Here is an 18,842-nt window from a genome sequence, read left to right as displayed (position 1 = left end):
GTAAAAAGCAACTCCAAAACTAATATCTAATTAAACCAACTCCATAAATAAAAGCTATACTTAGTAAGCTGATTGTTTAACTATGCCTAACTTCAAAAGGTCTTGAAAACCACTTGCCTAATCATCCTCAGCAGCACAGGATTTCCAAAGTCTCTAGTGGACATCCCACTCAGCAGAAAATAATTCTCACAGAAGATCCGGCACTCATAGATAGAAGGCCATGTAAAGGAATTTGGCTGCTGTTCATCTCACAGTGCCAGAAAATACCTCAAACACTTACTGCAGGGATAACTGTATATCTCCTACTGGGCAGCGCAGGCCCAATTCTTTTATCATTTGTCTACATGCAGGGTCAGTGAGTTCAAAATCATCATTTAACACAGTAAAACTTACTCTGGAATTTACAATATTATGAAGCTTTTTAATACACTAGAATTGTCTCCCTTTCACTAGGGTATAAGCCTCTTGATCAGTTTTACAGTAGCTACTGCAGCTCATGTAAGAAAACAACTTATTCTAAGTAGAAAATGATACAGCAATATTCTGTTAACCTTTCCTGTTTTCTGGATCACTTAATTCAAAAGCAAAAAAAACTGTTCTGAGTCAGAACAGAGACAGGAAAATATTCCTGGTTTAAATAGCCATGAAGCGAAAGCAAGTAAATAGGTTCATCTTTCCTGTTTTTGATTATAATTTGAACAGCTATTATGAAAGGCATTGCACTGGATTATCAACCTATGTAACACAAATAGTTACTCTCTTCCAACAGTAGAGAAATGCTCATGATCAATTAAGAGAAAAATACAGTTTGCTGCTGAGACTTGAGTTCCAGTGGTGCTCATTTGAAAGTAAAAGTTTTCTTCTCTTTTTTTCTGGTTTCTTTAATATAACGTAGTATAAAGAGTCTGACTACAATTATGTTACTAACTTTTAAAAATTAGTACAAGTAATGATATATAGCAACCCTTTGGAAAATCTATGTGTATTAGTGACTGTGCTTCAGAAAATTGGGTTCACAATTAACTCCTGTGGAGTAAATCTAGGATTAACAAGATAGCAGGAAAAAACCCAAGATAGATATTAAAAAAATCTTACTTGGGAAAATACTATACTTCTAACAAAATATTTTAAGAGATACACATTATGTACTTGGATTGCAGACTTGGATAGTTTACCACTGTAGCATAGAAGTCTCTATTACAAGTCTTCTAAGCAAACCACTGTACTTCTCTATGTTATCCGCTGATTACTTCCAGAAGTATTTTGGTTTCATTCAAATCTTAGTAGAATGCTTTGCTTCTCTTTTTCACAAGCTCCAAGAACAATTTATTCTCTGCATTTGACATTCATGGAAAACATCTACAGAATATTACAGAAGTGGAACCAAAGGGGATCACAGAAATTTAAGGGAGGAGTTTCTAACAATAAGCTAAGGAATGTAAAAGGGACTGACATCATTGCAGTGGAATTGTTTGGATCAGCCAACAGAAAATCACCAGAGCGATAAAGTTCTCTAATAGATTCCTCGAGAGGTCCAAAATACCCTGCTAAAAGAGATGTTAACTTTTTGTTAAGTTCATTACGACTTTTACCTGACCAGGGAGATTTGGAAATTTTCATTTCTACATCTTACACAACGTCAATGTCAAAAACTGAGAACCACCTGGCTTCATTATGCTTCACTTCCTTTCACAGCTTGATCCTTTATTTGAGAACATAACTCAGATAACAATATACTCACATCCTGGTTGGACATCTCCCAGTATGGTCTCTCTCCATAAGACATCACCTCCCAGAGAACAATCCCATAGCTCCAAGCGTCACTGGCTGATGTGAACTTGCGATATGCAATGGCTTCTGGTGATGTCCATCGGATAGGAATCTTGCCCCCCTAAGAGCAAAACAAACAAAAAAGTCCACTCGACTGTAATACAATGAATAGGATTTTGTATGATTATTTTAAGTGAAGCTCTGAGATCATCACTACACTTGTCTAATTAACAGCTTACGCTGGAAAATGCTATTGCCACTTTAATGAAAGCATCTCGTATACTACATAGAAAAAAGTATATTGCAGTGCAAAAGCTACTGAAGCCACATAGTACAGTATGCATATAGCATGCATGTATATATGTGCATATATACATATATTTATGAATAACGCAATATGCATAGGTAATACTAAATAAATTACAAGTTAAGTATCGTTGATTTATAGCTATAAAATGTTAGGGAACTGGTAAGAGAGTCATATAGAATTAAGGAGGAAATGACTAGTACTAGGTCCTTGCTCACATCTTAGATCCTTTGCACAGCACAAAAGGGCCAGATTGGCTACAAATAGGCATTTCAGGCGAATTCACTGTTAGTGTGCAACTTACAGAAGAAACCCTCATGTTTTCTACCTCATTCTAGGAAAATGAGAGGCCCTGATGCTACTCTGTTCTACTAAGACCAAACCTCCAACTGCACAAAGCACTGAGAGTGACCATATGTACAAATCACTTTTTCAAGGCACAGCCAACAGAGACAACCACAGAACGAGAGATTCTGATGGTATCATTTGTGCAGATGGGAGAGTGCAAAAATGTCAGGAGGGGAAGCGGTCTTAAACATTCTTTACAGTCACAAGAGAAGCCATCATTAAATGATTTAGACTTGAAAAGAATTGAAGCTAGTGTTACAATTAACATTGCAGTTAGGGGAACATCTCTGATTAAGGCCACCATTTAGTTCCATAAGTCAAATTAGCAAAACGCACATGCAGCCTCAGGCTGATTTTCTGCAGTGTGAGAATTAGAGGGAAGAGATAATCATTTTCCAATGGCGCCAGCTCTGACAGAGGTTTTGAAGGCTCTGATTTGGGGGTCATGCAGGAGAAAACAAAATCCCAAAACACAGCAGTGTAAAACTTTTTTATTTAAAGTAATTCTGAAATGAATATATTTGAACGCAGTGAGAGTTTAAAGCTGTCTCCAGTTCCAGGGATGTAAAAGACGTACAGGGATATTTTGAAGATCTGACATTAAATTGTAGCTATTTGAGGTTCCTCTGCAACCTCCATTATACTAGCATCTGGTTATACACCTATCCTCACAATAACCCGTGAGGGAAGGCCTGAATAACCAGCAAGAACTAAAATATAAAGATATGAAGGCCTTGCCCATACTTCCATAAGGAGCATAACTGCACTGAGAGTTTGTATACATTCACTGGCTTTAGTTTAACTAGCTTAGTGAACAGTAGAAACTTAGACATTAGTGCTCACTGGAAATCTAAATACAGCCCACACTGGAGCCTACGTATCTGCAGTTTCACAGTTACTACTGCACAAATGAGCTTAAATATAGGCAACATACACACGCTTTACTCAGGCTGCAATTCAGATCTCCAGAATGTAGCTAGACGTGTCTTAGATGATTGGCTGAGCTCAAAGAGGAAATCAGTCTTGGCATACAGCTTCTATGGATCTCATCCTATTCAACAGATTCACTGCCTTAACCAAGAGACAAACCTTCACCTCACACATAACCCTCAAAATTAGGTAAGCATTGGGTCTCCACATTACTTCTGGACCAATGAATGGGACATAAAAAATTAATAGTAGTATTTGAAACCACTGCTTAAACACAGAAGCCAGACTGCAGATGCTAATGTCTATTTCTTTCAAATCTGTAAATCTACAATAAGATGTCCTTTAGTCACCAAAAATACATCATATTTTTCTATCCATTTTAGTTTTATCCATAATTCCCAACTCTGCTGTATAACAGTACCGAGAACATAAAAATGAATTTATTTTTCGCATACTCTATTGAGAAACTATACTATACTCATTTTACAGATGTCTAGAGTCATTCAGTAAGTCCAAAGCACAGCTAAGAACCAAGTAAAGCTCTCCTGTGTCCTGGCGTTTGAATAACAAATCCATTCACATTTTTAGATGTGGGGATGATAAGGAAATCAATCCCACTTTTTCAGCTTTAAAAAAAAAAATTGTATATATATGTATATGTAAAAAATCTGTAAAAAAATAAAAACAACCTATAAAAATAATCTATAAAAATCTATATTGCATATAGGTTTCACTTTGTTTTGCTCTCCCCTGATGGGTCACACAATAAAAAAATGTGAGTCGTAAGGCAAAAAGTACATTTTAAGTTTTGAAAATCCCACCACCACAGACTAAAAAAGCTTCCAAATTAAACATATCCTGCTCACAAGCTCAGAAGTAGTCTGCAAAATTGACAAGATTTATAACACATCTGAAAGATCAATAAACATGAGTTCTGGCAGTTCAAGGGAGAGTGAACTCAAGAAGCAAGAACGTTAGAGAGAGGTCCAGTCCTCCAAAGCACAAATCTATGCACGGTTTGCCCACACGCCCCAGATGATTTCAACTGTCAGGATAAAATTGCTTCTATGCGACCTGGGACTTAAACTACAAAGGACTCTCATAGATGAAGCCCAGCCCCTTGCACTACATCTGAAAATGAATCTGTAGCTTATGGGGCCTCTGGAGGGCAGATGTGCTGGGCCGCCAGCGTGAAATGCTGCACAAGGGGCACACCAGCGGGGGCTCCGCAGACAGCTGAGCGTCCTACATGGTCCTACGGGCGAGCGTGTCTAGCTAGCAGCAAGGGACACAGGAACAAACACTGCCATTTGGACTGTTAAGGAAAGCTTCGACTTCCTAGTCAAGTGGTGACGGAAAAGAGGGAACTGTTGATCCTTGCTGCTTTCTTCCGAGGTAGCACTGCAAACTCTAGACAGTGCCCGAGTTTCAAACATCACTTCTGCTGATGCCTCCATTCCTATCTGAAGGCATCAGCATTGCTGGAAAAGAAGCAGTGCTGTCTGATTCAAAAGAAACTGAGATACAGAACTAAGTGTTGTCAATGGATTCATGAAATGTAACCACATTATATTTCATTCTCCAGTAATTGCTTCAGCTGTATTTTGAATACAGAGAGGGCAGAACATAAACCTACAGTATACCACATATGAAAGCCCCTGAGGCACTGAGTAGTTACGATGTTTTTCTTACGTCAGCATGACTAGTTCTACAGAACAGAAATGTCATTTTGGAGTATTTAGAATCTTACTCTCCAAAAATCTGAATTTCCCTGAATGATAAGGCTCACTTTTTCAATTTTGTATTAAGATACAAACAGGGAACTCTTCTTCCTGAACCCTAGAGAAATAATTACCACATGCCACATGGAAAAATGTGCTTACGGCTAGAACATAAGCATTTTATGCAAAGGCAGGAAATAACATTTTTGATATATAGGTCCTTACCTATATCATCTTACAGAAAAAGTCATTTATACAATTGGAAAAATACAGTTACACAAAACGACATTAGTCGCTTAACATTTAGGGCTGCTTTATTATAGCATAAGGAAGATTACATATTTAATGAAATAAAGTTCCTTTGGCTGTGTCAATTTTAGTGAAAAATAAAGATGCAGCAACTCTAGATTCTATTACAAAAACAATCTTCTCTTTGCTAAGTCTCAGCTGTAACTCTATACAAGTCTACAGATACATGTAGCATTACCATAAACAAGAATAAACTAAGGAGAGTATTAAAACTTACCTAAAAAAAAATACTGTCAGAGTAGACTGTGCAACTATAATTTTGCTCTTCTGCTCCCCAATTTGTCATAAAAATTATAATCATCTCTTTATGTTTAAAAGGAGATTTTGTTGTCTCATGTTATGAGTAATTTGTGAATGAGAACAGCAGGCAACTAAGTTCTGGAGAATATTTTTTAGACAAATAAGCATTTTAATGTGAAAACAATTATTTCCAAAAGGGTAGGGCAACACTAGCACATTTTAGTAGATGTCCAAACGTCAATAAATATAGAAAATCTGAAGAATCATAGCAAACCATGTATGGTTTTCCATCACTATCATCTTTGAAAATTATAAGGATTATTAGCTTAAAAAAGGTCACTTTGAAACTCCAAAAACATAGATGATCATTCAGCATTAAAAAATTCTTTCTTGCTTCTCTCCATCTTTTTTAAGAAACACACATCTCATTTGAACACATGTATCACCTCTTCAATTTTCTCATTAGCCAAGATCAGAACTATCGTAAACTGTAAACTTAACCTTTGCATAAATGAAACCAAACATTTTCTCCTAGACCATAGAGTTGGAGCTAGGAAAACTAAGCTTCCATACTTGTTTCTTGGTCGTTACCCCTTTTCCTCTGTTTCTCCCTATTTAAAATGAGTATAATGATACCTGCTTTACAAAGTGTTATGATGAAAATGCTAAGAAAAGTCTACCTATATTTTAATATTACGAATTATTTATTTGTCCATCAGACTTTCACGCAATTGAGGCTTCTTTATCCTGACATTTCTGTTGCTTATCCGCCACTGGGAAGTTTGAAACACTGACTAATACTACTATAGGCTGGTATTGCCGGGCTTCTACCCTTCAAAATTAGGACTATCAGGGCAACATACAACTTGCAACACCAGCTTGCTAAAAAAAAAAAAAAAAAAGACATTATAGCTGTGCCTAGGAAAAGGGTTTGCCCAAATGTATTTGATACAGTTTTATACAGAAAAATCTGTGTGTATGCATCATTAGCTACACGTCTTATATTCACTGATTATTTTCTGAGAAATAAATACTGCCTTCACGTATTTTTGTCATGGTCTCCCTTTAAGGACGTTCTCACCATGAATGATTCTCATCTTATTGGTACACAGCAAGATGGTTTCATCTGAGTGACATCAGCCTGACTTAACCTTATAAGCACTTGAAAATTACCTGAACCTCCTTATTCATCCCTTATTAATGACTATTTTAGCTTGAAATTATCTCACTCTCAAGTGGCAAATTATAATAGAGTACTGCTTCTTTCCCAGGTGCTTATCAGGCAAGAGAAGCGGGGTTTTTTTGGCTGCACCCTTCAATTCATTGATACTGTATTATGGTGTTTTTGCATACATAGGAAATGAGTTAACGGCGATAAATTTCCATTGAGCAGAACAGTTTCAATAACGTATGCATAAAAGAAAGGAACTTTTTCAGGTAGAGCACTTTCCTTTGGCATGCAAAGGAGCAGCGCCCTTCCATACTCTCCCTGCCCTGGTATAGTTACCTGAGGACACAGGTTATCAGAATATTTATCTTCACAGCACAGTATTTTTTGAAGTGATGCAGATTTAATAAGAACTGGGTTATGCATGTAAATTCAATAACTGGACAGTGTTTTACATTTAGATGTCATGAACGCCAGTGATGCATGCTGGTGTATGTGCTTAAAACACTGAAATTCATCTAATGAGTACACAAATATTATGCCTTTGTGTGACACGATTACAGTTCTTCTACATGTGTGAGGGCTTATATTTATTTCCCGTTCATACTGTGCGATCAATACACCCCACTTGGCATATGGATATCTAAAAATAATAAGAATTAAAAAAAATCAATTGACAGTGACAATTTTAATACACCCTTGGCCTTTCAATTAAAATTAAACAGGTACAGAGAACATAGATAATTACAGTACATCCCCTCCAGCATAAAATCTCAGCAAAAAAAATCGAAACATTTAGTCCGCTTGATTCACATGCTGGGTTCTACTGTTATAAGCAAGTAGGCCATAGGCTGCTCAAGGCCTTCTGAAGGAGTGACAGTAATCCAGGAGTTAAAAGACGACCCTGTCAGTTAGCAAAGTTTTGTTTTAGCTCCTGATTCCTTATATTTCGCACATTTGTGATGTGATCACAGAAATCACAATTGTGATCTTTGCACCATGTTTCAGAGGTCTTCTACCATAGCATGAATATCATTGATTATTTACCGATAAAGCATACACATTTATACTCTTTATGCAAACCACCAGACATAGATTCTGAGAACAGAGCAGCATAAAATTTCACATAGTTAGTGGTGCTTATCAAAATCCTGGAGGGCTGACTGGGCTTTTGGGGGTGGGATACCAATCCAGAATTGCAATTTTGAAATACAGCAATGTAATCATTCTCAGGCTTTGGGCTCTACAGTTGCGGAACAGAGGGTAGAAGTGGAGGCCAAACACATAAAACATCTATTTTCACAGCTAGCTCTATAAATTTCTCTAGTGTCACTGATAGCTGGAGAGTTGGGGAGGTAGGAGATGGAGAGGAGACAGTAATCTCTACCCATTAATATAATGCACTCTCTTTCTTTACTGCTTGAACATTTAGAAACGTGGCTATAACTTGGATCTTTTTTGTCTTTCCAAAGATGCTACTGAGTAGTTGTCGTCTCTTCTTTTAGTTGCAAAGGCATTAACTTGTATGGTACAACACCCTTATTTTAAACAGTGGCACTATTTTGTTTTGTTTTGGTCATATAATCAGTGCTTGTAAAATGCGCTAGGATGGCAGCCTAAGAAACAGGCCTGTTTTGCGATATTACAAGACAGTAGCAATGTAAACTGCCCAGCTTCCTGCCAATGGATTGGAGTCCCGTTTCAAAGAGAGTTTAGGGTAGTATTCGGACATAACTAAGCATCACCTGGTATGATGGGAAAAGCCTGGGTCTCAAGAAACACAGCTGGGCTATGTCTCAGCTGAGGTGAAACGTGCTTTATGGAGTGCTTCACACTCTTGGTTCCCAGTTGTTTAAGCTGGGGATCAAACATACCCCTGGGATCTTCTCCTGGGCTGTGTATACTTCACAGAAAACCTGAACATGAAGAGTAAGTAGCCTTGTCCTTCTCTCAACGTAGAGCCAAGATGTGGTGAAGGCATATTCAGTAACTAGGCTTCTAGAGAGTACCAGAGTGCCCTTGCTCTGCATCGTAGAATCAGCCTCAGTGACTTTCCTGCTTCTTTTGTGAACCCTGTGATGTTTATTTTAAAGCACTAGTCTTCTATTTATCTTTGGAAGGAAATTAGATTTGTCCAATGCTGTATTTGGGGGTTTTAATTATCTGAGCATCTCCCTGCAGCAGTATGGATATACACTATAAATGCCAGATGGAGTTTACTCAACACAGATGAATACGCTTTACAAAATGGTTTATTTCCATCTGATTTCATTATCTAAATGTAAATAATCAGGTAGGCTTAGAAAATGGGTGGCACAAGGCGGGGGAAGAAGACAACTTCAACAGCGCACTTGGCCAAAGGAAATTTACATGTAATGCTGGCCAGAAACACTGATAACCCTGTAAATCTTCATTGACTCTAGCCCACCTGGGAGATAAATCATCTACATGCACTTCATTTTCAGAGAAGTCCACTTCCTTTAGAAAGCTGTACACTATGCAGCTTGATGGCCTGCTACTTTTTCTTGCTGTGCAACTTCCTCATCTAAGTTAGCTGAGACTCAAAGGTATCCTCAGCTCTTAATGTACTCCTCAGAATGCCCTTACTAAATTACAGATCAGTTTGCATGCCTAGATGTATTTTGGAGTAGGAGAATTTAACTTTTAATCCTGGCGAAGGTGTAGCTGAGCAGAACATGAGGAAACCATGCTGCAAAGTTGGGAAAAACAAACAAACAAACAAAAAAAAAACAAAAGAAAAAGGTGGTTCTCACTCAGGGAGATATTAACAGAAATGGCATATATAAGAAACAAGGCACAGGGTTAAATATGGCATTTTTGGTGCTGGGAATGCATTAATTGTATCCAATTTCGGACATCGTATTTAAGGAAGATGTACATAAGTTGAAAAGAATCTGAAGGAGGCCAGGAAGAATGGTAAGAGTTTGGAAAAATTACTTAGAAGAGAGTGGCTGCGTGTGGGTGGGTGGGTGTGAAGAGCACAACAATTTCCATGCACCTAAGTGGCTGTTTTAGAGACTGATCACCTGCCTATGTGCAGTGTTGGTAGGACAAAGAGAGGACCTTAGCTTGCAGCCATAGACACTGGGGGAGGGAAATTAAATATGAGACCACATAAATCATACATCTAAAACTGTTTACCTGGGAGACACTAACAACCATTACTGTCATAGCAGTTTTTAAGATGAGGTCAGGCAAGTATACCTGACAGGTACGTTTCTGCCTCAGAGAAAGGCAATAGACCTCTGTGGCTGAAACTATGGAGGATTCTCTCTTGAGGAACTCTTCATTTATATTACTATTTACCTATGAATGCTGTACCTACACTGATCATGAAAACTGCCTTCTGCTGGTAACGCCTCTTTATACCAGCCATGAGAGATCTCTGCAGCTGGTTTTCTAAAACAGTATTTATTGCACATTTCTAAACACACGCCAAAGCTTATCAGAGGTCAAAGAAAGCACAGCAAGGTGAAGCAAAGAACAGACCTGGTAAGTTATGAAGGTATGTTATATATATAGAAATATAAAATTTGTAAAAAGAGCAGCTATGATTTCTCCATTCATTTTTCACCTATTCTTTTATTTCAACCATGAGGAGGATCACGTGCAAACTATCACAACAATTGATTGCTCCTGTCAGTGATCGGGAATGAAGGAAGCCCTGGAAAACCGATACTAAGATTTTTCTGATCTATTCTCTAATCTGATTTGCACAGTGGAGACTGGATTTAATAGGTGTTATTGGAAATTTCACCTGACTAAGAAACCGGATATTAATGCTTTTTCTACAGTTAATAAAGTGCACTTGCAATAGCATTAATGTGAACAAATAAACATAATCCCTGTGTAATGCCTAGATACACAAAGCTAAATGTATGCCTTTAAGGTTTTGACAATAAAACACATAGAAGTGTTATTCAAGTGAGAACAAGAGGTGGATCAGAGCTGTATTTAAAAGACAATATGGTTTTAAAAGGCTACTAAGGCAACACAGTAGCTTGAAGGTAGCTTTTCGGGCAAGACGAAATCAAGAAAAGAAACAGGAAGCAGGCTACACTTTCAGCAGTAGCCTAACTGATATAAGCTCTATCTCAGATAAGATGAAATAGTCAGAGGTATGTCTCCTGCCTGGTATCATGACATCTCTACCTTGTTTCTGTGTACATTTTACTAAAAAAGGAAGCGTAGAAGGCTTATTTCTATTGTTAAAGATACGTTTTTTGCTTTAATCAAGCTTTTGCTCAGTTACCGGTACAACAATAGGTATGACTGATACCCTTTAAAGAACAGTGGTATCAGCATGCTTCAATCAAGACGTAAGTCCCATCATTCTAGAAGATATGAAAAAGCAGACACAAAAAGATTTTGTCTTACACAAATTGCCGTACAACCTGACAAGACAAAAGGTAAGAAAAGAGATTTTGTACTGCCCCTCTTCACAGAGCAGGAGCTGAAGGATCAGTATGATAGAAAAACCTGCTCAAAGCACACATGAAATCTGACAGCACAGTGTAGCAAAGCAACTGAAGCCTTAATCATAGTATTCATTCCTTGGTACACTTGGCAGGAAAAGATTGAGTCATGAATTTTGCACATGTTAAGAAAAACAATCTACAACAGAAACACTATTTTTTGCCTTCCATCTTCTCTGCAACATGAATAAAAAAAATGGCTGTACTGAGTTTAGGGTTTATTAAATACCTCTGGCCTTGGAAGACAGGATGGCCTCTGTATCATCGAGTAGAAGCTTCAGGGACTCCCTCAGATTTCAGACCACCTTTGTGATGTCAGAGTGACCAGCAACAATTTTAAAAGGTAAAGATAAACACACAAACTCACCCTTGTTGTGTAAGCAGCTTCTGGGTCATCTTCCAATACACGAGAGAGACCAAAATCTGAGACTTTGCATACCAAGTTACTGTTGATGAGGATATTACGAGCAGCTAGATCCCGATGGACATAACCCATATCTGATAAGTATTTCATGCCAGATGCGATCCCTCGAAGCATGCCTACCAGCTGGATAACTGTGAACTGCGCATCGTGTTTCTGGAAAACATTTGAAATATAACTTGAAAAATTGTCCACGTTCCTTACCACATGGAATTTTGATAAAGTGTCTGGAAGTTCCTCAAGCGAAGAGCTTGTGAGTTAGGGATCATGATTTAAATGCCAGGAAATACTTTGATTTGGGGAGAACAATCTTGGAATCAGCTGAGGGTAAAGGGACAGATTTTTTATTCGGATAAAAATTCATTTTCCTGTTCTTGCTCTCATCTGAATTTTAATTTCCTAGATGGACCTGTGTGAAAGTGGCACATAAATCTAAGCTGTGTGTGCTTCTGAGACTGGAGTGTTAGGATATTAGGGAAACAGATGTCCAGCTTTCCTAAAAGGCTACAGGAATTGCCAGTGAAAAATCCAGTCTTAGAAAACTTTCATTAGTCTGCTGGCTATCACATTAGCATTTCTTTACCAAGAGCAAATGCTGATCTGATTCACAATCTATCAAATTCCACCAAAATTTAAACTCATTCCGCCAAGTCTTCCTCAGTTGCATAAACATAAAATCCCTTTAACACACTAAGATTTAGCCTAGAAACCAACAGTTGCATATATTTATAAACATCTACCACCAAACGTTTTAAATCTCCCAGCTCTTGTTAATGCTGTTTATTAACATCTAGCTTTGATACTGATATATGGATACATAGATGACAAGGCAGCAGTATGTCTTAGAACATTTGAGAAGCTCTCAAATGATTCTCCCAGTGCTGTAAATGTATCATCACAGGCAGATCTCCAGCTTTTCCTGCTGCTTCTTCCAGAGTTCTATTAAATACACAGGAGTTGGCTCTACCATGTGGTGCAAGCTCACACAAATCAGTTTGCAAGACTGATTATTTTCATTTTATTCTTGATTAATATACTTAGGGGCAATACTAGCGCTGTAAACATTAGATTAATATATGGCACAACGGATGCCTCAAGAACCTGTCAGAATTCACTTTCATGAAGGAATTATTACAGAAAATTCATAACAGTTCCCTATTATGAAACCTTCTTTAACTAGAGCCAAAACAAGAGGATCTATATTGACCATGAAAAAGATTTAGTTATAAATCAGAAGAAGGTTTATAACCATGAAAGGAATGAGGTACTGAGCCTTTCAAAGGTAAAGGGGAAAAGCAAACTAATTAGTTTCAAAAGGTATTTATCAATAGGGTTACTGGGTTGCCTGTGATATTAATGAGTCACAAAGTTCTTGTCCTATGCTTCCATGCCACGATAGTTAAAAAAAAAAAAAAAATTACACTCAAATGAGTAAGTTTCGTACAGTCAGAAATTATTCTCTTCTCCTCAGAGCTTTCTTCAAGGCTTTTTAGCCTAAACAAAATGTATATCGTTCAGTACAGATATATTTCATTCAGATATACTGACACATTATTTATATATATTTCACATGCTTCAATGGACATCATAACATATATAGTACATACTGAAACTAGAGTTGACAATATATCCCCTTTTGGGGTTAAACGTCTAGTTCAGTGTTATGAATTTGGGGGATAATGTCATTCAGCCGTGCCAGAACTAAAGCAGTCCCCCAGCCACAGCTGAGCTCGCCCTAACAAATTAAAATTAAAGTAGTGTTTCTCCTCAGATGGGATTTCATTTCTGTCACACTTGTTGTTTTGCCTCAAGTAAATCTCGGTGACACAAGGAGCGTTCAAATTTTTTTAGGCTTGTTACCAACTTTGACAGAAAACAAAGATAAATCAGCAAACAGTATCGGTATGTCTAAGGCTGGGAACAGAGAACAGGCTAATACAGTTTGCTAGCAAGACATTCCAAACACCCAAAGGTAAGGGGTTATTCCCTAAACTTTTCACATTTAAACTCTTGGCTCAGCATTATTAGCTTACTGTTAACGACTCCACAAATCCGTTCACCTTGGAAATCACTTGATAAGACATACAGGCTGCCAACCAGTAAGTGTAATGGCATTATAGCAGTAATTCAGCCCTCAGAAAAAACAATTTTCTTTTTAATGTGCCAGAATGATTTCTTTTTCAAAGACACGATATGTTAATAAAACTAACAATTTCTTCAGTTCATTTTGGCATAATATTGATGGCAAACAGTCAAAATGGAAGAGCAGATTTCTACCTGGCTTTCTGACCACATCACAATACATGCAGAACCAAATGGAAATAATGAAATATCGAGGAACAAAGAGTTCATGATGAATCAGAGTAAGAGTGGCAGCAAAACTCTTAACAAATTCAGAACAAGAGCCAGTCCTGCCTCATGCAGTTATCTATTGCACTTACCCGTAAGAAGCTATCCAGGGAACCATTTTCCATATATTCAGTAACAATCATAACTGGTTTACCTACAAATAGATTATAGAGGTGAGGCATTTAAAACAAATACATAATGATGAGTAAAGATCAGTTTTTCAGAAATCCCAAGGATAATTTTGCCTTTAAAAAAAAAAGCAAAAAAAGATGCATGGTTAAAAACAGCTCTATCCCCAATGTAACTGTGATACCACTGCCATAAACAGGAACACAGTCACTTCAGCATACACTGATATGATTTTTCAGCGGCTCCAGTCCCCAAAAGCAGGTGAAGCATCCCACATTTTCAGTACACTAACACTTAACCAGCAGATGCACCTAATGCTTGCATTTAGGCAATGAAGTAGGTGTATTCTGCCATGTGCTTGCCCCCAGCTTTCCCAATGCAACATGGGAAGGAGCTGCAGTGTATTTCAGTGGGTGCCCTCGTCTGCACTACAGAGGTGCAAGAACCACGGAGCAGTGCTCTACCACACATGCAAGTTCAATACATTCCTCAGATACTTGGTAAGGGAGGGATTAAATAATACAGTATATTAGTTACTGACATGTCATTCAGGAGGGTACTTAAAATGCATTGGATTGTGGAGCCTCAGTATTTCTAATATAAGCTGAGGAAAATGTCTGGGTGTTTGGGGTAGAGATGGGAGGGGAAGTGCAGAATGAAAATAACAGTGCGTTAAAAAGAAAAGCAGAGCGTTGACACAGCCACCTTCCACTGTTGCGGGGTCGTCCTGTTCCCAGGCAGTTCCAGCTGCCTGCGTGGCTGGGCAGCTGGAGAGCACTGGTAACATATACCTCCCCTCCTGCCAAGCACAACTTAGCTGTGGGCAGAACACTCCGCATTTATGGGAGAGCAGCGCACTTAGTAAAGAGGTAGCTCCGCATCCTTGAAAGCCTCTAATTAAATATCTTTCAAAACTTGCCTGTACAGATTCAGCACATGCTACTGTCAGAGCTGTTTGCAAAACCATTCTTTCTACCTTAAGGTATTTTGTAACACAACGAAGATTTTGTGTAGAACTTCTATGTGCTAGAGAGAAAGGAATACAAAAATTAACGCTATCCCAGTGAGGTTTCCAGATAAAGGTCAATGTCCTGCCAATATTTTAGCGTCATGTAGATTTTATTATTTCATAATATTTTCAAACCCTTTGTTTATTTTCTCTTTGTGGTGGGGAAAACAGTGGGTAAGAGCATGAAGGTATTCAATAAGATGAGTTATTATTTCACATATAACACAGGAAGATATGTGACAATAAAAATATGACAAAGGCCTGTATAGTAGGCATGGTAATATTTTAGCTTGAGAAATCGAACAGCTTGAGGCTTAAAAAAGGTACCTAGTCTAACTAAAAGTAAGAAAGCAAAGAAAAAAGCAAAGCAAAGGGTACTCCCTTTTTCACAGAACGACTCCCTTACGTTTTTCAGAAAGTGTGATTTCCATCAAATAGAAATTCTTAGAAGAAAAAAAATTAGATTTTAAAGAATGAGTTAATCAGGTGAAAACCCCCTGTCCTCTTTGCAAGGACTAATGCGTTAAAATGTATTCCTTTTGCTGTGCAACTGATGTGTTACATTGTTGGCGACAAAACTAATGGGCAATGAAGTTGGTCACCTAACAAATAGTGGGAACACACTATTTATCTAAAACTTTAATCTTGAATTATTTAGAATACCGTACAGTTGAAAGATCAAAGAATTTAAAGATCTCCAAAAATTTTCTTTTGCTTGATTGCTCTTGTTAGCAAGAAAAGCGCAGTGTGAGAAAGAGTACTTAACTTGCACTGTGTGCAACGTTAACTCAGAGGCATTTCTGGTAATCTACAGAAAATGATGCTGGATATTCAAGCTATAGTGTAGCATTCTAATAGGGCTATCCAAAACTTTTTATGATAAATCCACGTACTTTGAAGCTAGGAGACAGTATTATGTGTGGTTATGGTACAAACTCAATCAATTTTACGACACATCAGAAGACTGAGATTAGAGTAAGATGGTAAGTTTTTCAAATTATTAAAAGAGCATCTTCCTGACTTACTTGTTCACCCATATGCAGAATGCCTTAAGTGCAGGGTTTCACTCACATTCAGTTGGAAACGCGTCCATAATAAGAAGCATATGCTCTGAAGCAATACTGTATAGTTTTAAAAGAACATTCTGCACTCATTTATCAAAACACCGCCGTTTATACATGATAACAACGTGTGTCAACAGTGTTGCCGAAATTTATTATACTAACAGGCTACAAATTGCTGTAAATTATTAGTAAACTAAGCAGAACATGTGTGCTGGCTATTAAGACTACTGCCTACAGGGCATCCGTGAGACCAGTGCAGCAGGCCAACTCAGAAAAGAAATCATATGAAGCAAGGGAATAATTTTGCATTGGAGCAAAGTACTGAGGTCTTATTTAGTGAGTGCACCTCTTTCATATCTCCAGTGTGTTGTCAGACATATCATACCACCACAGTTTGAGTAGTTCTCATATCAGATGGTCCTGTTTTAGGGACCCTGACAACTGCAGTTAATAGGAGTTTCTTCAGAAGACCTGCTTAGTATGAGAAGTTAGTTCACTGCTAAGGGCCACCTGTTAGAAATAATTTGGTTATGGAAGAAAAGGTCACGTTGCCCATTTATCACGCATTACCTGTACTGAGAGTGATCCAGCAAATCCTTCAAAGACTCTCTAATGCTTGTACAGTAAACTACTACTTTTGAGCGTGATTTAATAGCTATCATTTAAAAATATGAACCTTTGCTAATTTGTAATTAAAATAGATTGGTTTGGTTTTTAAAAAAAAAAAAAACTAAAAACCTTTCCATCACCTTAGTGAATGTTAAAGAAAAATAAATGATAATCTTTACTTGCATTTATGTCACATAATTTTATACAGCAAAACAGATGCAAATAATTCCAATCGAAGGAAGTAGGAAGGGCAGAGCAGTTTTCCCAACTCCTGTATTACTATTTAAGATATCTGGAGAGGTTTCTATCGACTTGAATTCAAAATACTCAGATCTTGCTCTCTCACACTATGCTTAAATGTGACAGGCAGCTAGCATTCCAAACAGCCACTGAAATATATAGTAGTCTGTTGTGAATGCAACAATTGAGTAGCAAAATTACTAATAATCACTTACAGAAGAATACAGGAAGACAGAGCTACTCAGAGTGCATTTCTAATGCACATTCAGAAGCAACACACAAAAATTCTGCACGCAGAACACTTAAATTAGTTTCAAAAGTGCCACAAAACCACAAAAATGTAACAAAATGGATTTTTTTAGCTCAGCTGTGTACAGACCATCCCTAACACTTCAAGAAATTCAGGAAAGACAAACGTAATTCTGACTCTATAAAGTACGTTTCATTAAAAAGCAGAAGATAACTTGGATTTATACAGGCAGATCTAGCAGTCCTTTCCTAATGGGACTGTGAGACCTAAACTGAAGAAAAGTTTGTTATTTAAATCAGCAAAACAGACTTTTGTGAAACACACCCAGAGAAAACACTATTATGATAACTGTGCGTCTTCAGAACGTACAGGGTTTTACATATCTTTCACTGTTTATCTTTAGAGAGCTTTTTTTTGTTTTTATTTCATGTACTTCACTTTATTAAGCTGTGCATTTCTTGCATCCATTCTTGAATACAAACATTCGTATGTGGGCAAAATCATGCAATTTAGGAAACAAGATTCCTTAAAAATACCAAACTACCTATTTAAAATAAATTATTCTATACTTTTATCCCCAGTTAAACTGAAAGAACCCTCAGCACATTTCAAGCTAGTCCACGAAACTGCAAAAAGCTCTTCTTCCTAAAGACCTGTTTTATTGACAGAGTCCTCCAGGATGAAACATTCTACAGAATTTTTAAACTTCCCTAAGAATTTCAGAACGTTCCTAAATTTTTACTTTTTTAAGAGTAACATACATCAAACCTTACTGATCTCCCACCCAACAATTACTACCGGGCTTTGACCATTAAATTTATCACCTGATGCTGTGAAGTAAATTTAGAAAGTGTAGCTGAAGTCTCTGCATCTGTATGTCCCAGAACAAGCTCAGTTCTGGTATTTAATGCAACCTCTCTATTCTAATACCAACTATATTTGTCTTTCTGTGCCAAGACAGAGGACAACCAGTGGCACAAGCAACAAGAATCAGACTTACCTGAAGAAGTCAGCATCTCAAGCATCCACTAAATCATCAGCATCCACCCATGACACACAGCCCTGCCAGCTCACTGTTATCCTTTCTGAAGGATGCTTGGCACATATTATGAGGGTTATGATATAAATATTTGTGGAAGGGTTTGCAGAGCACAAACACTCATGAGCCCATTCATTTTATTCTATTTTGCTCTTCCATGAAAGATTAGAGATGCACAGAATAATTAACGGACCCGCAGAAGCCATCTGGTCCAACTTCCCATTTAAAACAGATGCCTCCTTCATATCTTACTTTTAGTGACAACTCCCTCTAGTCGAATGATATTAGGGTGGTCAAACTGCCCCATGATGCTTGCTTCTCCCAGGAAATCTCTTCTCTGTTTTTCTGTGTAACCAACTTTCAGGGTTTTAATAGCCACTGAAATTTCCTTTTTAGAAGGCAGCTTTAGGCGCCCACTGCACACTTCTCCAAATTCCCCTAAA

At 37.6% G+C, this 18,842-nt stretch overlaps 1 protein-coding gene across 5 annotated transcripts in view; it reads right to left on the bottom strand.

Annotated features, from left to right (window-relative positions):
* The window catches only part of EPHA3 (EPH receptor A3), a 234,633-nt gene that overhangs the window by 18,696 nt on the left and 197,095 nt on the right, over nucleotides 1–18,842 (bottom strand). For all 5 annotated transcript variants that reach the window (XM_068909008.1, XM_068909016.1, XM_068909037.1 and 2 more), the window contains 4 exons: nucleotides 18,652–18,837; nucleotides 14,152–14,213; nucleotides 11,657–11,866; nucleotides 1,742–1,891 (listed from right to left, as the gene is read on the bottom strand). In XM_068909008.1, the coding sequence (XP_068765109.1) occupies nucleotides 1,742–1,891; nucleotides 11,657–11,866; nucleotides 14,152–14,213; nucleotides 18,652–18,837 (608 nt within the window). The remainder of the gene's footprint in view (nucleotides 1–1,741; nucleotides 1,892–11,656; nucleotides 11,867–14,151; nucleotides 14,214–18,651; nucleotides 18,838–18,842) is intronic.

The sequence above is a fragment of the Struthio camelus genome, chromosome 1, assembly GCF_040807025.1.
Source record: "Struthio camelus isolate bStrCam1 chromosome 1, bStrCam1.hap1, whole genome shotgun sequence".
Taxonomy (NCBI): Eukaryota; Metazoa; Chordata; class Aves; order Struthioniformes; family Struthionidae; genus Struthio; species Struthio camelus.
Note: the sequence above shows the minus strand (reverse complement) of the source record. Positions and strands in the feature narration are given on the sequence as shown.